Genomic DNA, 23,943 nt, shown 5'->3' on the forward strand with positions numbered 1-23,943 from the left:
CTGTCCCCCCTCACCCTCTGTACCTGTCCCTCCTCACCCTCCGTACCTGTCCCCCCTCACCCCAGGCCGTTCCTTCCCCGCCGCCGCGCGGGGCCGCCGGGAGCGGCCGCACCGCCTTGTGGGCCGTCGCGCGCGGTCGCCATGGCGACGGTGCGGGCTGTGGCGGCGGGGCCGGGCCGCGCTCCCTCCCGGCCCTGCCGGGACCTGCGGGCGTTTCGTCCGCAAAAGTCGGGCCGTGAGTCCGGTGCTGACTCGGGGGCTGTGAGAATGGAAGCGCCCGCCGCAGAGCGGGCCGGCGGCGGCGGAGGGGAGGTCACAGCGCCAGAGGCGGCAGAGGCACCGCCGGGCGACCCCACAGCCGGAGCTGCCCCCTCAGAGCGTGAGGGCAGCGCTGGCAGCACAGGTGAGCCCCGGGCTGGCTCGCCAGGACCAGCTCGGGACACTCTGGCCAACACAATGCGCTGACATCGTCTGTTAACTACTCACCTGGATGCCATGCGAGGCTGTGCTTTCTCCCAGCAAAGTCACTGGAAATCCTGCCATAACTGAGGCGTGCTCAGTTACTACCTGCCTGTCCCTTTTTTTACCATTACCTCTGTTTCTTTACTTTCCTCTTACCGGAAAGGTACTTTTTCCTGTGTTGTGATCACACAGCTGGCCTGACCTCTAAATCACGCACCACAGATTGCAGAATGGGTCACACTGGAAGGGACCACAGTGGTTGGGACCATCTGGCCCAACGCCCCGCTCGAGCAGGGCCATCCCAGGGCTCATGGCACAGGATTGCACCCAGAGGTTCTGGAATATCTCCAGTGAGGGAGACCCCACACCCTCCCTGGGCAATCTGTCCCGGTACATGGTCACCCCCACAGCAGGGAAGTTCTTCCTCACATTCAGGTGGAACTTCTGTGCATCAGTTTCTGCCCGTTGCCTCTTGTCCTATTGAATAAGTCCTATTATTATGTTTCAATTACAATCATATTTAAATGAGCTGGTACAATCATCTTGTTTGTACTGTCTCTTTTTAAATGTGCGGACTACAAGTGCAACTAGAAGGTCCAGAGCAAGATTCTGAAGAGAAGAATATTGAAATTCCAGTTACTCAAAGGCAGTGTAAAGACAGTGTGAATGAGTGTAGCTCTGCAGACACCTTCCAAGGAGTGCAAAAGGGTAAATCTGTAGAAGAGCTAAGCTAACAGACAGTGCTTGGGATGACTCAGATACACCATTACTGTAGTCTCTCTACATGCAAAGCTAAGAGTCTTGTTAAATGCAAATTAGTGTTAATTAATTGTAATACATAGTAGATGTCTAAGACCATAAGAACATTGATGCCAGTACTTTATTGTCACTGCACGTTATAATAATCTTAAGAGTAGTGGGTCTTACCTGACTTCCAGATCTAAAAAAAAAAATAAATGCATATTTCAGCAGATAAATTTGCTACTACTTATTTTACTATTTTGCCTCCTAAAAACATTAAGTTTCATTAAAATTGTCAGCAAAAGTCTTGATTAAAACCCTCCTCCTCCTGAAATTCACATTCAAGTCCTCTTCAATATTTCTCTAAAGTAATTGGCAACATGACACATTTTCCCCAGCCTTGCTGTTAAATTGCAACTCCTTTTCTTACTTACAAAGATGTTAAAACTCAAGAGAAAGCCATCAACTGTATGTCCAGAGCAGACCAACAGAATGAACAGAAATCAGGTGTGGATCACGAGTCTGTAACCAGCTCATCCAGTCAAAGGACAGCAGAAAAGAGGGGCTCTGTGAGGTAATGCATTGCTTGTGGATGTGTTTTATTTAAATCTTGGCATCATTGAAGTCAGTGGGAGTTTTGCTGCTCTGCATGTTGATCTTAACTCTGGAGAACAATTTTGCAGACTAACTTAAGAATAATCGATGAATCAGGAATCAGTGATGTACAGATGTTTGGGTTTTTTATGGCCACAGTAGCAAACTACATTCTAACCACATGAGGTAGTCTATTTAGTGGATCCGGAGAAAATTGTGCAAACTCTTGTAGGAGTCATTTGCCAGTAGATTTGACCATTTCTCAGCATCAGTTCAGACAAGGCATTGTGTTAATTCCTCGTGGCATTCCCAGCCAGCCACAGCTGCACAGTAAAACTTTCCTGAGTGCTATTTCAGAGTCAGCATTTCATTAAAATGTTGGGCTGAGAACTATTGATTTTTCTAGTCTGAGAAAAATGTTGCATAGTGGCTGTGCCACCCAAGGTCCTGTACCAAAGCAACAAGGAACAGAGGAAAGAACTGGAGAGGAAGGAAGGAGAAGCTGACATAGAACCACGCTGCTCTTTTCCAGGAAGATGGACTCTCTCATTCCCTACCCATTTTCCTACATCCTCTCTGTTTTTTAGCAGAAGAGTCTGGTAACTCACTTAAACAGGTAGAAATGAGAAGCCACTCTAAAAAAACCTATTGCTTTCTTAATTTGGAATATAGTTTTGAAAGCTGTAGCTATTTGTATTGCGTGAAAGAACTATTAGTTGTGTTGCATTGGAATCTGTAAGGAAGCAAAAGATTTCAGAATGTGCACTGAAATACACTTTTTGTTTTTCTTCTGCTTCCTGTTATTATTTTAGAATGACAAAAAAGACTCTGCTGGACATCTGTAAACAGCAGAAATTATACTGGACCCCCTACTTAAATGATACACTTTACTTGCATTATAAAGGTAAGATGTGGACATGACTGTTTAGATTTATCATTCCAAGTAGCATTTTAGCAGAGAAGCTATTTCATGGCTCACTAAAGTAAGATATCTAATCATTCTTTTAAATTAAAAACATAAGTTAATTTTATATAATACTGGAATTGGGAAACAAAATGTCTCAATATGAAGGTAGAAAAATAAACTGATTATACATCTAATTCACTTTGTGTAGTCATTCAAGGGATCAGTAGGAATCAAGGGACATATTTTTGGTTTTTTTTCCTAAAACAATAGCCCCTGAGAAGTGTCTTAAAATACTGCTCTGGGTTGCATTCAGAGGAAAATATATGTTTTTTCCTTAAATGTGCTTGTACAAAGAGCTTTTGTGTGCAGGGTTTGACCGGCTGGAGAACCTGGAGGAGTACACGGGGCTGAGGTGTTTGTGGCTGCAGTGCAACGGCCTGAGGAAAATCGAGAACCTGCAGGCTCAGACAGAGCTGCGCTGCCTCTACTTGCAACTCAATTTAATTGAGAAGATTGAAAACCTTGAACCCTTACAGAAGCTGGATTCCCTCAACATCAGTAACAACTACATTAAGACCATTGAGAATCTCTGTAAGAACTGTTGGTACAGTGTGTTGTAACCTTGGCCAAGCCCACGTTCCTAAGCTCTGACTAAGCTATTATCAGTGGCACTAGTTTCAAGGGATAATTTTATTCATGATAGAATTTTGCACAATATCCCATACCAAAGTCCACAGGGCTTCTGTTGAGGAGTCAAACCTATGTATTTTGCAAATTAAATTGATGAAAAAAGAGAAAATATGTAGGAACTACTTTCACGTGGATACCTAGAATAATTAGGTATTTTTTTCCTCACTTCTTAGTACTATCTCAGTCTTATCTGTGTTGCAGACAGGCTGACAATCCAGTTTTCACTATTTACAGTTAAGATGTGCTTTGGCAGTTGCAGACACAATTACCGAATCTCTTATGTCTGCTAAAAGATTTATTCTGTCTTCAGCAGAAAATAAAAACAATTCCCCTACATTACCACTTGCATACATTGGAAAATTTTGAAACGTGTGTAACTAATTAGTTTGAAATGTGAATGAAGGACAACCACTATCCCAAAACCAAACAGCTGTTTGGTGAAGAAAGCAGCTTTGGGGGCCTAGCCAAAAAGTGCATATAGCAGAATAACAAATTTGGAAAAAAATCTCCAAATTCAATACAAACAATTAGTTTGACAATGCAGTTTTTTACTTGCTCCAGGAACCCCTCTGTGAAGCAACAACTCTTACCTTTCCTCTCCTTGTCCTTGTCCTGCAGCTTGTCTGAAAGTCCTGCAGACTCTGCAGATTGCTCACAACAAGCTGAGGACAGTGGAGGACATCCAGCACCTGCAGGAGTGCCCCAGTATTTCTGTTCTGGATCTTTCCCACAACTGCCTCAGTGATCCAAGTATTGTAACTATTCTGGAGACCATGCCTAACCTGGTAAGGCAAACACAGCTCAGGGTTCCTGTCGTGTGTGGGGGTGAGCCCCATGGAGTGCTCTGGTTGGGTAGTTCAGTGCACAACAGGCACTGCTTTAAAAGAAACATTATTAACCATGTTTTATTTCTTGTTGATTGCCTGTAACACTCAGGGTGTTTTGTTCACCTCTTGTTTTTGAAATGACAGGGAAAGTGCATATCCAGATTGGGGTTTTTTTGCTACTCAACTTTAAAAATGGTTCCCCTTGTTTCTCTAGCACGTGCTGAATTTGATGGGAAACGAGGTGATAAGGAAAATTGCTAATTATAGAAAAACACTTATTGTTCGACTAAAACAACTAACATATCTGGATGACAGACCAGTTTTCCCAAAGGATAGGTAAGAAACACAGCCTTCTTCATCACACAGCAATAAAGATCAAATGCTAATGATCACTCACACACTTTTTGTCAGAATTGTCATGGAAGGAAAGGAAGGCTGACCAGTATAATTTATTGAAGGTGGGTGACTTAGAGGACAAGAGTATTGTATTGCAGACTTCTACATCTAACATACCTAGAAAAAAGCAATCTATTTTTTCACAAAAGAATTCTTGAGCAGAATGCTCTTAGGCCAAGTCTGTAGAGCAGAGGCAAATCCTGATTTCAGCAGAATCTGAGCGGGTGTCTGGGAGAGCCAAGCCAAGCCCAGCCCAATCTCTGGGGCTGTGATCACCAGCATTTGGCTATCTTTATTTTTTTGTTTCAGTTCCACATACAAGATGAGATACACATTCATCCCTGTTGCATAAAGGATTGTCACTGCTAAATGCTTTTTTTTCTATTTTGTGCTGTTTCAAGCTATTTTAAATTTCTCTGTCATTGCAAGGATGGGCTTTTGTAGCTGTATTACAGTGAGGTTTTGTGTTTTCATTAGAGCCTGTGCAGAAGCCTGGGCTGTTGGAGGGCTTGAAGCTGAGAAAGTAGAAAGGGAAAAATGGGAAACCAGAGAGAGAAAAAAAATCCAAGATAGCATTGATGCATTAGCAGCAATGAGGCAAAAAGCAGAGGAAAGTAAAAGACAAAAGTGCATGGAAGAAGGAGATACAAGTGCAAGATGTGGAAATGGAGATGCAACAGATATCCTAGAAGGTTTGTGCTTACAATTTTGGAAGGTGTCTGTAATCACTTCAGTTTGAATGTGCAGAGGAGTCTTTATCTGATATTCTTTGGGTTGACTAACAAGTAAAATTTGTTCTGCAAGCAAGTGAATTGCACAAAGGAGAGACAACCAGCACTTGTTGCTGATTCATCAAAGTCCTCAAGCATATGTTTAAATATGTAGTCACTTGTGAGTCTTTTCAAAGTTAACTATAAGGACCAGCCAATTGTTTACTACAGTGTTTTCTCTAGATGATTTTTTTTTGCCTGGGAACTTTATTTGCTGGGGAGTTGAGATGGGAAAACCCACAACATTGCTGCAGTCTTGGGAGGACTACTCATCCACAAATAGCTGCTCAAGTGAAGTAGGAGCTTTTGCTGCATATTTTAGGCCAGTGTAGTAGTGTTTGGATATTTAGAATGAGCAGTGGTAGATTGACTTAACAATTTTAATGAACTTGTTTCTTCTGTAGGAGCACCTGCAAATTCAAAAGATGGTGATGGAAATTCTAATACATCAAAGCCTTCAAATATGTCAGAAGAGGAAGAAGCTCAAGAGAGGACTGAGAAATTTAAAGATGAAGGTTTTGATGTTAGTGATGAAGTGATAACACTTCTGCCAAATAGGGAAGATAACACATCTGGAAATATTCCTGCTGGAGTTCAAGAGGATGTGCAGGAACCAGACTTTTACAAATGTGCAAATCTCAACCAGGAGACAGATGGTAATGTACCCAGTGAGGAACCAAAGCAAACTGAGGGTGCAGAGATGATGAGCCAAACTCTGCCTTGGTGCAGCCTCTGCTGATTCATAGATAAGAACATTCCATTAGATTTCCACAGTGACTGGGAAAATCAAGCAATACTGGATAAAATATTCTTTAAATACAACAAATAAAAAAATTCTGAGGGCTTAATCTGCAACTTCTGCAGCTTGAGGGTGGAACTGCACTTCTCAAAGATGCCAGGTTTAGTGACAGGACAGGCTGGCCTTGGTGCCACTGTGCAGTCTGTCTGCCAGCAGAAGCTGGTCATCCCTCCAGAGGTGGGTTTGTGCCCTCACACATGGAAGAATGCTTTATAGATTGTGGAATACATTATTGCCAGTTGAAAATATGAATTTATACAATATAAGATATAAGAGAGACCAAGAATGTGCTGGAAAGACCAAGTGCTGGATTCAGCTATGAGTTCTGCAGTGGTGGTCAGTCCCCAGCAGTTTGGCTCTGCAGTGCTTGCTCTTGCAATGTAGACATTTTTTATTCAGTTAGTTCTCTCCAACTGACTGTTGTTTGTTCTTTAGATCTGCCAGGACAGGAGGCAGCCACTGACAAGGCCCTGCTTCCTGAAGGGGATGAATATGCTGGAATGGAGCAGTTCAAAGTGGAGACACTGGAGAAACTTTATCTTGATGTATGTATTGGATTGAGATTTTGAGAAGTTTACATGTGGGTATTGTCTTCTCCAAGGTAATTCCTGTGACATCCTGGCCAGTATGCCCAGGTTCTTAAGAGAGCTCTACTATTAGGATAAGTAAAAGGAACCCAAAAGGTAAAGTTGCAGAGGTATTCATTCTGTCCAGTGTAGCATATATAAAGAATTTACCACTGCTTCCAAAGTTTATTTTGTCCTTAAAATTTTTGTCCTACAAGTGCTTTTGTCCTATAAATCACCTGAAGTTGACCTTCTATCTCTTTGATTTCTCTGGAGAAGCTAATGAGGGCTCTCATTTAAAAACAAATCATATCAAAAAGAATCTAGTAGATACATTGGTCCTCTTAAGCAAAACTCAAATGAAATATGCAGTTGAAAATGTGAACTATTGCAGAAAAAGCATAAGGAAGAAATAGCAACCCCATCACTGTCAATGTTACCTACCAGTATCAGGTATTATAAATTAATTCTCAAAATAGAACTTGGAGGTCTATTTCCAAGAAAAGCAGGATTTGCATTATTCAGGTATATAATAAGTAATTGACATTTGGAATATGGTCCTGTATTATCTGCAACCTTTACACATGTTTACCACACTTAACCCTGGGGAGGACATGGATACCACTGAGAAATACACCCTCCCTTCAGAGCAGAACTGTTCAGTGTGTCCTGGCAAGGACACTGCTGCTGCACTGACAGTGTCACACTGTGACACAACCAGCAAGAACAAACTTTGGCCTTACCATTTCCCAGAGCACTTCATATACTCTTTGATACCTTACACTGCCATGCTTAACTACCGCCAGAAAAGTCTCATATCTTTGCCATGCTCTCAATCTCCCAGGAAAAAATTCCACGTTCTCCAAGGGCTCAACCCACTGCTTCAGTAGAGGGTTTGCTGCTGCCTCCTCCTGCTTGCCTGTCTTTAATAATGGGTTTAAAAAACACAGTGGAGAGAACTGGCAGCAATTCAAAGCATACACAATACTATCTTTAAAAGCAGATCTTGCAGGGTCTGAAATAAAGGCTTTAAATATGTGGTGATACTGTAGGTACCCACGATGTGAGGAACTCATCAGTTCAGTGTTTGTTTTTCCCCTGGTGCTCAGTGGCACCATAGGAAGCTCCTTTGCCCAAACTGTGACATAAAGAACTGTTCAGCATGCACCCCTGGGGTTTCTTTAGATCTTAAACAGGGACTATTTTAATTCTGCAGGAGAAAAGCCAAACCCAGATCACACACTAAGGCACATTTCAGTGTCCTTTGCTACTTTGTTCTCCAGCCAGGTTTAGTAACAGCAAGAGCTTCTCCCAGCAAACACCCTCCTGTACTCACATCACCGCAGACATTCCAAGGAGCCGGAGTGCTGCCATGGCAGGGATGGCTGGGAAGGGCTGGTGAGGAGCTCTGGAGCAGCACAGCTGTCCTTGTTCAGATCCCGACTGTGGATGGTCTGGGGAGTGAGATAAGGGAGGAGAGTGGAGAGGATTTGCAATGTGGTGGTTGTGACATCCCTTTGTCAAGCAGAAACAAGCTCCTGTTGCTGCACAGGCCTCGGCAGTGTTTGACCCACATCCCATGTACCTAAACCAGGAGGACTTTTAGTGAGTGATTTTGGTTTGATCTGCAGGTGCACCCTGCTGATTGCAACAATAACAGCTACTTCACCTCCCTGCTGACACCAAATTCCACCCACTAACATTAGTCTCAGCTCTTAAGTTGTACTTGCTGAATGCTGTTTTTGTAAAGCTGTGTCACTTCAGGACATGCTGCACTGGCCCCAGCTGTGAGAGGAGGATGGGGGGCACTGCTGGCCGTGGCCTCACACCCTGACAGGCACTGCCCTGGAGAAGGTTCCCAGGGAGCAGAGGTGTCCTCCTTCTTGGGTTACAGTAGATAATCCCTGATTCATGATCTGTGATTGTTTTCAGGAACTGCCTGATTTAGAAGATGTAGATGTAACTGAATTTCCCCCAGAAGAGGAAATCTTTGTTCAGAAGGTAACATTTTTATTAATTCCAGTAATGAAGCTTGCCTAAACACATTCACAAATGTTTTGCAAAGTGAGGATAATCTAAGTTGTGAAATGCTGAGTTGGGAGGTGCAATCAGTTATGCATTTATAAACTAAAATGGATGATTTCAGCAGATCATATCCACTTGTAAATCTTTTTTTTTATTTGATTTTTATATTATTCTATAGCAAAAATAGAAGAATGAAAACCTAAGATCAAGTAATGCACCAGTTACATAAGTTTAATTTCTTAGTAGTATGTAATGTTATAATGAAGATTACTCTTAAAATACACTTTACCAGTACTAATATGCTGCAAAGGACTGAACAGAGAGAACAAAGCACCTGCTGCTGAATAAAATCTGACATTTCAGCTGAAAACACAGAGATTGACCCTCCTCTGCTCCACTGCAGGCCAGTCCCCGTGCACATTAGCACTTTGCTTTGCTCAAACTAATCTTTTAGGCAAAAGCCTATAAGCAGAAACAGAAGGGGCAAGAAGAAGGCACCAAAGACTAAAAGCACAGTTTTGGCTCTCCTGCTAATCAGAGAATCATCCTGGCCTTGCTGGAGACAGGGGCTGGTACAGGACATGTTCTTACAAGTTTCTCCAAGGTAACTTTTCTGACAGTCAGCACAAGGCATGGAATTTATTTTCTCTTTTGGTCACAGACTCACAGCAGTGTTGCAAAATGTCTTGGCCAACAAAGCCTCCAATTAAAAGAAGGCAAGGGAAGGGAACAAAGGATTAGTGAAGGAGTCTGTGTTAGCAGCTGTCATGCTGCAAAGGGTGCTCAGCTCTCGACTGAAGACAAATGAAGATGTTAGTCAGGTTTGGAGTAAAGTAATTCAATGCAGCCCACACACTGCTGAATTGCTGAAATAGGGCTTTTTATGAACTGTTGCTGGGTTATGGTCAGTTGGTCACTGAAGCCTGAGGAATAGTTAACCTGAGAGCCATCCATTCAGCAGCAGGGCTGGGGGGGGAGCACACCTTCCCTACATTTTGGGAGAACACCACATCGAAGCTGACAACTGTTACATGGATCCAAGTGATAGTTACCCATCCTTTAGCTTTTATATCTAAGAATAATATATTTTCAATTATGTTTTCTACCTTTACAGCAGGACTATCACCCAAAGATTGAAATAATTTCTGAAGTGACAAATGACAGCAATTCTGCATTAGAGGAAAACAATAAAAGCACGTTTGAGAAATCAGTAGAAGAAGTTCCAACAGCAATTTTTTCAAATGCATGTAAGAGCCATAAAGAGCATGAAGAGGAGGAGCACTTAAGACCCCTTCTTGAAAGCTTCTTTACAGAGCCTGCTAATTCAGAAAGACACCTGGAGATCAAAGATAAAGAAGCAGCCCCCTTGAAACCCTTGATACAAGAGGTAGTCACTGAGCCCAAGGACCATCTGCTGTTGTCACCAGTCTGCCATCAACCAGATGACCCAAGCCCATGGGAAGAGGATGGTAAGATTACAGTGACATTACTGATCACAGAGGAAAAGGTGGGTGGCACATGCACACTAAAAGTAAGGGTCTGTTCAGCTCTCGTTGAAGATTGCTAGTTACAATCACCTCTTCCTTTTATTTGTGTGGGAATCCTAATAAATTAGGAATTAAAATGGTATTCTCTCTTTTTCTACAGAGGATTTATTGCTGAGTTTCATTGAAATGGTTTTTAAAAATTGGGCTCTACGTTTCTTTTTTCAGCATTAAAGACCACCAAGTGATTTTTATCTGTGTGTTACCTCTGTGCTTTTAACAGGGGCTGGCAGTGATGGAGAAGCTCCAGTGATGGAGGGCCTGGCTGAGGGTGAAGGGTGTCCTCCCAGAGCACCAGGGGACAAGGACACTGAGAGTGGATTGGATTAATCCCTTTGGAAAAAAAGGGACCAAATCTGGATCTGAGTGCATGGGACCATCCCAAAGGATGGAGCCCAGCAGTGGGACCATCAGTTGGAACTGGCACCACCCCGTGACACACAAACCCCCCGGCCCAGGCTCTGCAGGGCAGGGGCTGTTCACTGCTTTGCAAACTGCTGTTCTGAGGTTAAATTCCATCCTCCTGTTCTTTGTGCCTTTGCATCCTTCTAGAAATTACTTAGTTAAATGTTTATATCTCAGGGTTTCAATACAGATGTAGTTTCAAAGCAAAACGTAACATGTATCTGTCATTTGAACCAAATAAAGATTCTGCTTGTAACCACACCCTGTGAGAGGTGGCCTCATCATCAAGGGCTGACAATGTTTTTGTGACACAACCATCACCACATCAGCAATGGCCTCAGCTCTGAGTGACCTCACTTCACTAAGCCCTGCTCAAATTCAGGTGAGTGTCTTTTTTCATGCTTCTATAAATACTTAATAATTCGTGATAAATAGAATTGAACAGGTCTTGTACATGTGCAGATTTAGAGAAATAAAATATTACTCTGGGCTCGTTGAAAAGCTGTATTTCCAGTTAGCTGGGCTTGGGTGCCATCTGGTGGCAAGAGAACTGGATCTCACAGTGACACAAAGTAATTGTAGAAGCCCTCAGGGAAGACAACACAATTGCTTTAAATTCCAGCCATTTTCCACTTTCCATGGATTAAAACATGCTGGTAAAATCCTTGGGCTCCAGGACAGGGGGGGAGGGTGAGCCAAGGGCCTGTGGAGAACAGGCTTGTCTGAAAGCACCAGCAAAGGAATCTGCCCTTCAGAAAGCTGCAAATGCTGCCAGCAACCTGTGGGAGCTTTCTCTTAAAAAGTAGCTGCTTCCTTTTCTGGAAGCTGGATAAGGACCACTTTGAGGGCTTCGGGTTGTGCATTTTCTGTGCTGTGTTTTAGTGCCTGTCCTGGTACCCTCCTCCTATACTAGAAACAAGGAGGGACTATATTATGTTTGTAAACAAAAGATTTAAAAAAAGTAATCCAAGAGTGAAGTTTGAGCTCTATTATCACTGAAAGCAAGAAAACCAGGATACATTAAAAAAAAAAAAAAGGCAGCAAGTGGTTTCAAGAACTACAGATTCCTTTACTCTGATCCTTTTACCAGATATACCCACCCTGACCAGCGTTTTAGTTTGGAGAACTCAACAGCTTTCTGAGCTGTGTTTACTTTGCCACATTTTACACGTGAGGTGTCTCCAGGTCCTGTGTGTTCACAGTGACCACAACCCACCAGCAGGGGCTCTTTGAGCTCACAGGTAAATCCCCTGAATCTTACAGGAGAGTTGCTTTGGGGAAGGAGAAAAGGAGTGAGGGGTAGGCGAAAGGAGTGAGAGAAATGCCAAAGCAGGACTAAATGAGAAAAAGGAAACATGTTTAATTAGTGTTTTCTGTAAAACTTTACAAATGTACAGCATAGTGCAAAACGCAGTCTCAGCACGTCACCTTCCAGTAAAATTAACAGTGTAAAAAGCCGAGGAACACGAGCTTGGCTCTTCACAGGAGTGGCTCCCAAGTTCTCTTCCTGGAGGTTCCTCTCTCCCTGTCAAGCTCCAATCCCATGTTTATAGTAGAGCAAAAAGCCTAAAGAAAACCCCAAGGACCCTCCCGAGAGGCTGCTCCCCACGAGCTCAGGCTGCCCCTGCACGGAGACGCCGCAGCCCGGGACGGTGTCGGGCCCTGGGCTGAGCTGAGCCCTGCACAGGCAGCTCCCCAAGGTGGGTCATTGCTCAGCCCCAACCAGGAGGGCACTGAACCCACACCCAACCTCAAGCACACCACAGGCTTCAGAAAAAGGCTTCAGGAGCTTGAAGTTAAGCATGTGCTTCAATACCTTGTTCAATACATTCAGTGTTAACGTTTCAGCAGCCGAGAGTGTGGGAGCTCAGAGAAGGATGTGAATCTTGAACACACACTGCTGGCTGTCAGCAGACACCAGACAGCCTTCAATTATCTATGAGAAAAGAATTAATCAGAGTGCAACTCAATGACTTTCCATCGCTGGAAATGGCAAAATAGTGGCAAATGGGCTGATCTAGGTGAACTTTCTGAGCACAAATCCCTTGAAAAGGAAAACCTTTTCCAGGATACACTCAAGCACATCATCTAAATACCAGGCCAATGGGGGCTGCCAGAATTTTCCCTTAGTCCTGAACACAAAAACAGTGGCTGGGATTAATTCAGAAGCTCTCACACCCTGCTCCTGCACAGACTGCACCACCAAGGCAGTGACAGAGCTCCCAGCACACAGGAGTCAGCTGGGGGAAAATGTGCTCAAAAGTGAACGTTTCTGAACTAACACATCTGTTCACATAATGATAAATGGATGGAGGAAAGGGCTGTGACAGGAAGGTCCATTTAAAACATGCTCATCTTATTGTCATTTTGAGCCTGCACTCATCTGATTGATTGACAGCATTTTGGTGTGGATGCTGCTTGACCAAGATGCTCAGAAATCTGGTTTATAACCAAGAACTGTCATGGCAATGAAAGGGGACAGAGCATTTCTTCAAATGACACTGGCACAGCTTACACCTCCCTGTCTAAGCCCTTAGGAGGCCTGAGTTAATTGAATTTCCTGGATCTGTTCTACTGCATTTGAGTAGCTTTCCTAAGGAAAAGCAACTCAGGTAGAGGATATTGAGATAAATAATATGTTCTCATTAGAACTACAGCATAAAAAACAAAGCTCTGCTTTGTTGAGAAACTGAGTCGTCAGAAACCACACGGAAGGGGAAGATTAGTTCAGCCTTTGAGGCTGGTCTCAGATGCACAAAGGACAGAAGAAAAGTTTGTGGGACATGGTGGACTAACCCTTCTGCTTCTCTCCTACACTGAGCAGCTGAGAGTCCTTCTAAAAAGGGGATCCAATCAATTGAACTCCTTAATCAGATTTTATACATCAGTAAACCAACAGGCACATCTTCAGAGGAAATAGAACAGGTCAAAGGCAAGGGAAAAAAAACCATTGGACTGGACATGGAATACTTAGCCAGCACCAAACCCAGAGTGTGCTCCCTCAGTCCCCTCTGCACATGAAAAACTGCGTGTGCAGAAGAGTCTATCCCTTTTTTATGTTTTTAAGTATGGAGTGCCCTGCCTTTATCTAAGAGAAAAGAAATTTGGGGCAAAACAAATCCCAAACAACAAACGCTCTCAACTCAGCATGGGATGTTTTGTGGCCTGTGATGGTCTGTGGCTCCCCTGAGAGCCAGAGACACGTCCTGGGGGGTCACTCAGAAAATGATCTTCTGCACACCCTGAGAGATCTGTTTCCTACTCACCCTAGGAGGACAAGGGAGAGGCACAGGTGCATCCCATCAAACCCAGAAAATGGATAAAAAAATATTTGTAGAGTATTAGATTATTTTCCTATTTCAAGAACAGCATGGAGAAGGGTCAGGCATCTTAGCTAATCCGTGCTGCCCCTGTAAAATCCCACAGTTTGCTGTAGCAGACACTAGTCAGGACCACTATTTTATGAAGTCTCAGATGGACTTTCAAGCTACTTTTCACTTAAATTTTGTTAGAAGTTTTGAAATTTCTAAAGGCATTTTCAAGAAAAAAAAAATCCTGCCAAGTTTTCACTCCCCCTAGGAGCGAGCACCAGAAACAGTATTTTGTTTTAAAAAACACTGAAAACCAGGTGCAGGGAGAGCAATGCAACAGCTACCAACCGTTTCCATCTACTCCAAAGAAAGGGCACAAAAAGAAACTCTCTAGTGGGTTTCTGAGTCACTTTGGTTTCTTTACATTCAAACCTGTGGATGCTTGGATGGGTGGGAGGGAGATGTTGGTTCTTGGAAGCAAAATCACTGGCTGTTGTCTGTTGAAGAGCTCAGGTTTAAAGGGATGTCCCCCTGGACCCCCACAGAGGACAGGTAGGAAGCCACATTTTCAGGTGGAACATAAAGGGATGAACTCTCAGGCAAGCTGAGGAGGTCGTTTCCAAAGATGGACTGACGGTCGATGAGGAACTGCTGGGCACTTTCCAGGATGACATCCTTTCCTGGGAATGCAAACACACAGGAGAAAACTCAGCTTCTGCAGGGCAAGTTACCCAACTTTATTGTGTAGAACTGAAAGTGACAAATCCTCATTGCAAGAGCAGGGAGGAGCCTCACGCCAGGCAAAAATCACTTGGAAACACTTGAGTCACACCTGGACTCACTCAAAAGCCTGTTAAGATCCATGGGAATCTCTGCAGGTCACCAGGTGGGTTCTGCCTGGATGCTGAGATGCCTCCCAAGAAGTGAAAGAGGGATGACCAAATGGTTGGAGGCACTGGGAAGTGGATGAGAGCAGCTTCTCTTCTCCTTCACTAAGAACTCTCTGGTTTTCCTCCTCTTTGTAGAAGGAGACCTCTGTCAGTTGTCCCATTATTCCAGCATCACACCACTGCATGGGCCACAAAGGCTTTGCAAACAGGGGATGCTCAAGGACTCTCCCTGGTGTAACTGGGCTTTTTTTTTTAATGCCTTTGAGATGCTCATGCAAAATGCTGAGGTTGGAAGTCCTTGAACAACATGCAATAAATCAAAAAGTGGCTACAGCACCAACCAGGGCTCACAAAAACTTCTCTATCAAGTCCATCCCAGCTGAATACACATGAAAATAAAAATATATCACTATTCCATGACCAGGAAAACACTTCTAGATTCATGTCTAAGGTCAGTGACACACTTCATCAGTCAGGGAGTGGGAGATCAGCAGGACAGTTCCCTTGAGGTTTGCTCAGAGGTCTGGAGAAACAGAGACACAGCCTTTGCCTCTGGCTGCCAGCAGCTTCCAGGGCACCTCCTGTGCAGCAGGAGCCAGAGGAAACCCAGAACCTGTGCAGCTCTTACCACCCCAGCCACTGAGATCACCACAGTGCCCTGAGGTGGCCGTGAACAGGCAGGGAAAGCAGAAGCTTGACAGACATGGAGAGGACCCATGGCAGAAATGGGGGCAGTTCAATTCCATTTACACCTCAGTTTATCCCTCACACCTTCCCCACTGTGCAGTAACTGGCTCAGCAGCTGCTGTGGCAACACTGCTGACTGGCAATGATGGAATAAAATAACAACTCCCCTGGCAAACAGTCAGTGCTGGACGTGGTATCCACTGCTGACACTGTGAGCACCTCAGTGACATCCCTTCCCAGCTGCTGCTCCTACCTGGGCAGGTGCTGTTAAACGGGGCGTTGAACACTTTTGGGGGCAGCTCAGTTGCATTCTTCTCCAGGTCCACTGTGAGTCGCTGCATCTTGATGCAAAAATATAAACTACAATGTACAATTATACAAAGACAGGGGAGCTCGTTAGAACTAGGCCACTGGGAGCATCGGTGCTTCATCACGCTCCCAACCCCCCCAGGAACAGCAGCCACCCTCCTGCCCTGCCTGTCCCCCGGCTCACTGCCCCTCCCAAACCCCCAAACCCGGGGCTCCAGGGCAGATCTGCCTGCAGGAGAGGGTGCAGGGAGGTGCAATCCCCCCTGGAGCACTGGCTAACGTGGCTCATGTCACCCGAGGTGGCCAGGCTGGTGTCCCGTGGCTGGTTCAGGTCCCTTCCAAACCCAGGCCATTCTGTGCCTCTGTGATTATTATTTTCATATCTCAGAAATACTCATCTCTTACCGGGGACAGACTGGCCTCCATTTCAGTCATATTCCACTCACTCAGAGATAAATTGGGATTAAAGACCTGCTGGGAGACAAACACAGTTAGGGCTCTGAAGGGTGGAATGGTCTGAGGCAGCCACGTCCTCCACTGTCTGCTGGAGGGTTGTAGCCCTGCACCAAGGGAAGCTACAGGCAAAGGCTCCTGTGTGCTGGGCTAAGGGGGCACTTGTGAGACCCCCAGGCCCTGCTGCTGCCTGGAGGGACAGCACAGACACGGGTGCCACGGGGGTGTCACAGACCAGGGCAGCTCTTTGTGTCACTGCACATGCAACTTAAAGCCCTTTTTCACTGCTCTAGGACACCTCCAGAGCCACGTGGGCTTTAAAAGCATTCCAAAACTCAGTAGCAGAGGGCAGGTTCCTGTTGCATCATTGCTTCCATGGCAGTAAGTCTGAGCAGTCTGGGAAAAGGAGCTGTTGATCTGGGGCACAGCTCCATGATTCATTCTCACTCTCGTGACGTTAGTTGCACAGAGAGAGACGTGTGTGGGTAACAGGAAAATGAGAAACATTTCCTAATGAGAAACAAGAAACAGGAACCAACAGAGCCAGTGATAGAGCAGCCCATTAGAAATGCTCCCTGTAAAGTCAAAATCAATCACAGACACTTGGGAAATGACTTGAAGAGAATAAGATTGACTTTTAAATGATTTTTCATTCCTATTTATCCATGAAAGCTTAATCTGAAGCACCTCCTCAAGGGAGCATATCTTTGACATACAGATTCTTTCCTTACGGACAGAGTTATTTGATTATTGGCAGAAACCTTTCATATACTAACTTTATGTACAATAGAGAATAAACAAACCTTCCTATTTCCGCATGTATAGCCAAGAAAAAGCCACCATCCATTTCTAAGGAGAGGTGACCTGAGAACTGAGACAGACAAATGCCTCAGCAGAGAGAGAATTTGACATTGGCTACACTTCCCTGAACGTGGGAAAGGGGGAAAGGGGAAGGCAGTAAAAGCTAAACACTATCTGGGAGTATCTAAGATGCAGAAAATAAACTAACCCACACAAAGTAATTACCAAACTAGCTAGAGAGTCATATTAAACCTATTTTACATACATTTGTTGATTTCTTTACCAAATGCACCATGTTTTGTGCTCTGAGAAGTTCAAATATGTTTATTTTCAGTGCAAAAAGAAAAAGCATCATTTAATCTGAGATCTTGCTAGTTCTTGTGAGCAGGTCGAAACAGGGCTGTGACTCCACAGGCAGCACGTGGCAGACAAAATGCCACAGAGGAAGGAGCAGCATGGTCTGATTTGCAGCCCGAGGGAACCCCTGTGACCCTCCCAGCTGTGACACAGCCCCACCCGAGCAGCAGCACTCACATCCAGCAGGCTGGCAGGCTCCAGGCCATACTGCTGGCTCCTCAGCAGCAGCTGCAGCCCCTCCAGGCTCCAGTCAGTGCCCTCCAACGGGTCTGAAATATCTGTTCTGAGAAAACACAACGGGACATGTTGCCACAAAGGACATTTGCACAGATATGTATAGAAAGCAGGACTGAGCAGTCTTCCAGCAGGGTGTTTGAATCTCATTTTGAAAACCAAGAGCCCACTGCCAGTCTGGGTTTATGCCATGTAACTTGGTTTAATCCCAGAAGCACAACTCAGCAGAGCACACAGGAGACTGGGCTGATGGTAAAACAAGTGAGACTCCCCCTCTCCTGGGTGACACACGTGGTTTGGGGATGGATAGTCTGTAAGCACCTCCTTGAGACTGGGAAAATTAAACCTTTCCTTAGAGGAAATCCTTTTAGAGGCACTTGAAACCAGAACAGGCTGCACTGCCATCCTTACTGGTCCAAGAATTACTGTTAACTGATGCTTTTTAAAGGAGTGACCTTTAGCTGCAGGCATTCAGCCTGCAGGCTGCATTTACTGGAAATACTCAGCTAAAGGAGCAACAGTGAGGCCCTGCTGGGTTTAATCTCCCCAAAAGCTATAAAAAATGTCTCTTAAACTCAGGTCTGTAAAAAAGGATTATTTTGCTTCTAATAAAATGTTTTGAAGTATCCAGTGGATTCAGAAGGAGGGTTCTGATTCTCTGTAAGGACCTAAAGGAAAATGGAAGCTTTTCTGATAAGCCTAATGAGTGTTTTGGGTTCCCCACCATTCCTCCCCAGTCCTCCTTACAGTGCTGCAGCTGCCATCAAGAATGACCTGCAGTTCCACATCATCCACCAAGCTGCACCAGGCTCCCCTTCTGCTGGTGAGGTCTCCTGAGCCCTCAGCCTTGATTTCAGAGCTGTTGGGATTTCAGCCCCCAGCTGCAGCAGAGGCTCACCCAGCCTGCCCTGTGGCTGAGCCCAGGGGCACTGTGCTGGTGCCCCTTGCAGATGTGCAGCACAGTCCAGTGGCCTGCCAGCCTGCAGCACAGATGCTGCTCTGGGCTCCAGCTTTCACTTGGGCCTTGGGCAAATCCCCCTCTTCCTACTCCCAAGGCTCTGCTGCACATCCTCTGACAGCTCTGCTGGTCCTTCAGGCAGCCACCCACAGACCCCCCAGCTCTGTGAGCTGTCCCTTGCACTTTGAGGCTCCTCTAGCAGGTGCCACAGGTACCAGGCTGCACTTGGCAACTTGGAGTCACCCTCCCTCCCTCCATCCATCCCCAACTCCCCCCTTCCCCACCCTGCAAGTGGGAAGGCAGAGCCATGGGAACAGGTAGGGCCACAGCTGTCCCTCCTCGCCTCACCTGTCCAGCAGAGCCCTTCTGCCCCTCCTCTCTGGCGGCTGGGAGGTCCCTGGGGCTGCAGCACAGCCCCCCTTGCCCTCCAGGACAGACTGGACCATGGCAACAGGCAGCACCGGGGGCTCGGGGCAGGCCCGGCAGCCGGGCAGGGGCACGTCGGGCTCGGCCGTGCCCTTCACGCCAGGGCTCACGGGCTCCTCCTTGATCAGCATCAGGCACTTCTCCCTGCACCAGAGACAGGGCTCAGCACCACACACAGCTCTGCACGGGCTCCTGCTGCTGGGCAGGGGCACAAGGGCTGCTCCCACTTCCCCTCAGACTGCCCCAGGAGGGCTTTCCACTCCCCCCACAAGCAAAAGGAACCAGCAGCCTTGTTTTCTTCTCAGCAAGCTCTAGAAACGTGCTCAGCTGAAATATATTCATTCACTTCATCGGCCACAGTTAAAATGAATTTGCCCCATTCAGTTGTTCTGCAAACATGGGAAATGCACTTCCATGTGTTGATCAGTCCTCGGGTGAGTGTTAGGTTAAAGGGTCACTGGGCTAGAGAGGTTCTTCTGAAAAAGTCTCCACCCTAGAGATAGGAATGGGATCAGCAAGACCTTCCCATGCAGGAGTTAGGTTTGGACAGGCAAGCACTCTAGAGATCCCAGTGACACAGGTCAGGATCTCGTGGCTCTCCAGGGCTTGGAACAGAAGCTATCACAATCTGACAGTCCAGTCAGTCTTACTCGTTTGGAGTCTTGCCTTCTTCCAGTGGGAGAGGCACTCCACGTTATTCCCACATGGACATGTACCAATGAAGTTTTTATTAGCAGCATTTTGGATGTACAGGTCTACTCTACATTACTTACAGGAGATTGCACAGCTCCCTGTGAACCTGCAGAGCTGAAGCCAAAATGACAAAGGCACATAGGTCAACAGGCACAGGGCATGGAAGCCATTCTGAGAACTCTTATCACCCAACACTCACAGACTTGCTCTGCTGAGACAACACCATGTCACACACACAGGATGGTGTGTGACACTGCAGAGCCTTCCTCAACAGCCCCTTCTGATCATCTGCTGGTCTCGTGGGTTCTCAGCTCCCACCAGCAGCTCATGTGGATTTAGCAAGTACCACACCTGAACTGATGAGGGCCAGGGCTGACTCAGAGTCTCAACTCATGCAGGCACAGCACAGATCAGGAGCCACCAGATGGCACTCAGTAATTAGCAGAAATAAGTAACTTAACTTGAAGATTATATTAAAGTTTTTCTGCTTTAGAAATGGCTTCCAGGGTTGGTTGGTTTCTGTTGTTTTTTTTTTGGTTTTTGTTTGTTTTTTTTTTTTTAATCTGAGGCTCTTTGCATGCTCCTAGCTAATTTTATGGCTATGGTTTCAATTATGTGGCAGATTTACAGGCAATTTCTAGAGTATAACTGCCTCGCCTCTACGCCTCAGAAACTGTTTCCATGATTCATCTGTCTACTTACTTTCCACTGACATAGCTGTAGCTATTCTGCTACTAGCCCTAAACACACTGCATGTCTGTGGCAGGAAGAGATAAGCATTAAAATACCTCTGCATTCAGTTCTTAAGTTACTGGGGCCTTTTCACAGAAAAGTTGTCAAAAATCGGAAGTTGTTGTGATGCAACCTTTCTGTTCTCATTAGCAGAAAGATGTACAATTTGATTGTTTCTTCTCTGCCAAAGCCAAAAGGAAACATTATTTCTCTCTCTCTACAAACCCAACAAGTGTTAGTATCTAGTTAGTTGATTAAGTCTGAGACAGCCCCTGTCTTGAGGAGAAAATATAAAGAAACACAGAATATTTCTCAAAGAGTGGAAGCTCTCAACATGAAACTCAGGACTTTGTTTTGAAAGTTATGCTGTTATTACCCCTCTCTAATTCTGAAAATCTGACCCACTTTGCAAACTGGAAAAAGTATTTGATCCCACCATCTCTATAGAGACAGAAACTTTGGTAGAATTACAGCCATGAAAAAAAACTCTTGTGAAGAGTTGCATGAGTGTGTCCAGACCTGACTCTCCCCATTTTTAATCACAAACATGTTTACCTGTCATTTTCAGGAGGGGGTTGCATATTTATTATGTTGGATGGTGATGCTTCAGTAACGTCAGATATGATGGGTCCTCCAGCAATTCCAGGGCTGTTTAAGCAAGAGGCAGGTTCTGTTGATGGCTAAAAGGAAAGCAAAAATCATACAGATTTATCCTTCTGAGCCCCAGAACAAGTCCAAGGCCCTATCTGACATTGTTGGGGTTTACTCACTGGGACCTTGAGTCCAGCCTGTACAGAAACCAACCACGCTTTCACCAACCCTGCAACATTTTAATTTCCTCTCACCTTTCCTCAACCACACAGAGTTACAGGTGTGAAATAAGCACTGGGACTGAAGTGTCAGCTACCAGGAGGTTTTACCACGTCTGACATTTTGCCTAGACTGCTCAGCTTCCTCTGGAGGGAAAGATCCAACCCAGCCCAACAGGGCAGTATGGGTGTCTCATGCCAGCCCACATATTTTAACTGCAGGACAGAAGTGTCTGTTGTCTGCTCTGGTGGATTAGGGGGATGGTGGGGATCCCTCAGCAGCTACAAAAATCTGGCTCTGGTCAGAAAGATCATAGTACCCACTTCCAGAACACAGTTCTTCCTCTTTTCCCCCCGAGGTGAATCAGGCTGGAGTAACACCAGGGAGAGTTTGGTTACAGGGTCCACCTTTCCCCCTCACTCCCACGGCCTCCCACATGAACACAGCAGCACAAGCACACAAAGACATCCCTGAAACTGGGGAGCTGAAGAAATTATAAATGTCACTCAGCTTTGCAAACCTCTTTTTCACTGTCAAACTCTTGCCAAATTACTTACTCCATAATCTCTGTTACTGCTTTAAGCCTTATCCCCCCTGGCCACAGCAACCCCCCTGAGCTGAGGGGCCGGTGCCAACCTACCGACTGTATGAAATAGGGGTCGTGCAGGGGGTCTGCAGACAAGTGCCGGCTGAACTTGGACACTGGGGGAGTTGAGATCCCATTGTCAAGCATCAGAGGTCTGTGAAGAGAAACAGGTTTGTTTTCCAGCACGTACTGACTGGCTCCTGGTTGCTCATACAAGAAATGTCTCTCAGCCAAGGGCTCTTTTCCCCTGGGTACTCTGTCTTTCCTCAGCTGTGAGGGTCTTTCTTGTCCAGTGTTATGGACAAGAAAGGGAAAAGTTTTGTAGGAGGTCACCATTGAAAAAGAACACTACCATATAGAGAAGGGATGGTGCAGATTTTATGCATCTTATTTGAAAGATGCCAGTAAAATAACAAATTCAGTTCATACCCCTAGTTGCTAGTGATTTCAAGCTCTAGGCTGGATCCTCAGCTTGTTTTACTGGAGGTAGTTATGCTGACATGATTAGTGCAATACTGGGAATCTGTATTCCTTCTTACAACTCCCTCACACTCAGAGCCTCTCTGGCAAAACTGCATCCCCATACACAGCACTTCATAAGAGGAACCTGTGCCACCCACTAGGTAAGTCATAAAGCAGAGGAAGACACAAAGCAGAGCACAGCCTGAACTCATTGCATATGGGCTTTCAAAAAGTGACTGACTAGGCCTTTAGAGATGGTCATTAACAAGAAGCAACAGATCTGTGGGCTGGTCCTGTAGTGGGAATGTCTGTTTTCTTGATTGAAATCAAGAAAAAAATATGAAGGAGTCTCAAAATGGCACTGCTTTTCCATCATGAAACATCCTGGGTGGCAGAGCTTGGTTTTGTGATACAGTCCCAGAGAAGCAGGGAACTGGGATATTTTGCTATACACCCACTATTGCCACTGCTGTAATGACCCTATAAAACTGCCTAGAAAATTCCTTTTCTCCACAAGCACCAAAGGCATGGCTGCTTTCCTAGAAGGCACTAAGCTTCCTAATTCAAGCTCCTCTACTCACTTGCCTGGAAGAGCTTATCTAAAGGCACTCCTTGGCTAAAATTTTTCCCCACCTTCCTCTCTGTTGGTTCCATGTCACCAAACCTGTGTTGGATACACACCACATTCAGTGACTGTGGGTCAAACCAAAAGTGTCCATGGGCTGGCTGGGCCCAGCCCTGCTCCTACTGATGTCAAGTGGCAAAACTGGAACGTGTAGGACCAGCAGCGGGGTCCTACCCTTTAGTCTCCCACTAGTTAGCGTTCCCATCTCCCCTCACGCTCTGTGCTCCCCAGATAAAGGTCATGAGCTGACACGGTGCTTCTCTAAAGAGCAGTGAATGGGGCCTGTCAGCAGGTCTGACTCGGCAGTTCAGCCCTTTCACTGCCCATCCCATGGAGCCCTGGTCCGGTGACCGCCTGCCCGGGCGAGCTGAGCTTGTGCTTTTAGCGAGGGGCACATTATGCACCCACACAAGGGTACTTACAGCTTCCTCTTTATCCCAGTGCTGCTGGGGCTGGATTGCAGCTGGCCAAACAGAAACTGAATCAGCTGTCAGGAGAGATCAAAATCCGGTGTTAATCAGCAGAGTGATTCAGCACTCCCTGCTCCCGCAGCCATTCTTGTCTCACACGTCCCTCCCTCCCAGCAGCACCCCAAAGCTGGGAGCAGCCATGAGATACAGGAGCCAAATTGCACGAGACACTGGAGCCTGAAACAGAAATAACCTGTCCAAGGACTCAAACAGCCTGCCTGGCTTTCAAGGGACACAGCCCAGTGCCTGCTTTGTGCAAAGGCTGCTGGATCCATGTGCTCAGGGCTTTCTCTCACCCTCCCTGTGCATGCAGAACTCCAGATGGTCCTATCACACCTGGGAATACGCCTGTGAAGTGCACATGCAAACATTCCTAGGCCTGAATTAGGCTTGGACTCTGTTAAAGTCTTCAG

General features: G+C 45.7%; 3 protein-coding genes across 13 annotated transcripts in view; 1 reads left to right on the top strand and 2 right to left on the bottom strand.

Moving 5' to 3' along the window:
- The window catches only part of HSDL1 (hydroxysteroid dehydrogenase like 1), a 5,625-nt gene extending 5,523 nt beyond the window's left edge, over positions 1-102 (bottom strand). The window contains exon 1 of one of the 3 annotated variants that reach the window (XM_017824482.1): positions 67-102. The gene's annotated coding sequence lies outside the window, so the exon portion shown is untranslated. Of the gene's footprint in view, positions 1-23 lie in introns of all 3 variants that reach the window. The other 2 variants (XM_017824480.1, XM_017824481.1) reach the window with 2 other exon arrangements.
- Positions 103-139: 37 nt separating this feature from the next.
- DNAAF1 (dynein axonemal assembly factor 1) lies at positions 140-11,008 on the top strand. 3 transcript variants are annotated; one of them, XM_017824489.1, is made up of 13 exons: positions 140-403; positions 1,045-1,170; positions 1,642-1,777; positions 2,610-2,701; positions 3,074-3,295; positions 4,013-4,179; positions 4,436-4,557; positions 5,095-5,309; positions 5,792-6,043; positions 6,622-6,731; positions 8,685-8,753; positions 9,895-10,246; positions 10,545-11,008. In XM_017824489.1, exons 1-13 carry the CDS (start codon positions 142-144, stop codon positions 10,649-10,651), a joined length of 2,232 nt encoding a protein of 743 aa, XP_017679978.1. In that variant the 5' UTR covers positions 140-141; the 3' UTR covers positions 10,652-11,008. The 3 variants fall into 3 exon arrangements, with proteins under 3 accessions (XP_017679978.1, XP_017679977.1, XP_017679979.1); XM_017824488.1 differs by having other exon boundaries at positions 9,892-10,246; positions 10,545-11,007; XM_017824490.1 differs by lacking the exon at positions 1,045-1,170 and having other exon boundaries at positions 9,892-10,246; positions 10,545-11,007.
- Positions 11,009-12,062: 1,054 nt separating this feature from the next.
- Positions 12,063-23,943, bottom strand: part of HSF4 (heat shock transcription factor 4) — a 26,642-nt gene continuing 14,761 nt past the window's right edge. For 5 of the 7 annotated variants that reach the window (XM_017824410.1, XM_017824412.1, XM_017824413.1 and 2 more), the window contains 8 exons: positions 23,483-23,547; positions 22,028-22,127; positions 21,133-21,257; positions 19,075-19,296; positions 17,712-17,817; positions 16,329-16,397; positions 15,868-15,955; positions 12,063-14,717 (listed from right to left, as the gene is read on the bottom strand). In XM_017824410.1, coding sequence (XP_017679899.1) covers positions 14,521-14,717; positions 15,868-15,955; positions 16,329-16,397; positions 17,712-17,817; positions 19,075-19,296; positions 21,133-21,257; positions 22,028-22,127; positions 23,483-23,547 — 972 coding nt within the window. In that variant the 3' untranslated portion in view covers positions 12,063-14,520. The remainder of the gene's footprint in view (positions 14,718-15,867; positions 15,956-16,328; positions 16,398-17,711; positions 17,818-19,074; positions 19,297-21,132; positions 21,258-22,027; positions 22,128-23,482; positions 23,548-23,943) is intronic. The other 2 variants (XM_017824415.1, XM_017824416.1) reach the window with 1 other exon arrangement.

This window comes from Lepidothrix coronata, unplaced genomic scaffold (assembly GCF_001604755.1).
Source record: "Lepidothrix coronata isolate B3197 unplaced genomic scaffold, Lepidothrix_coronata-1.0 Scaffold110, whole genome shotgun sequence".
NCBI lineage: Eukaryota > Metazoa > Chordata > Aves > Passeriformes > Pipridae > Lepidothrix > Lepidothrix coronata.

Excerpts from the sequence above, each read along its gene's own strand:
- DNAAF1 (XM_017824488.1), top strand. The coding sequence starts at position 142 with ATGGCGACGGTGCGGGCTGTGGCGGCGGGGCCGGGCCGCGCTCCCTCC. Across the intron at positions 5,310-5,791 it reads TGCAACAGATATCCTAGAAG|GAGCACCTGCAAATTCAAAA; the intron begins GTTTGTGCTTAC and ends TTTCTTCTGTAG. Across the intron at positions 8,754-9,891 it reads AGGAAATCTTTGTTCAGAAG|CAGGACTATCACCCAAAGAT; the intron begins GTAACATTTTTA and ends CTACCTTTACAG.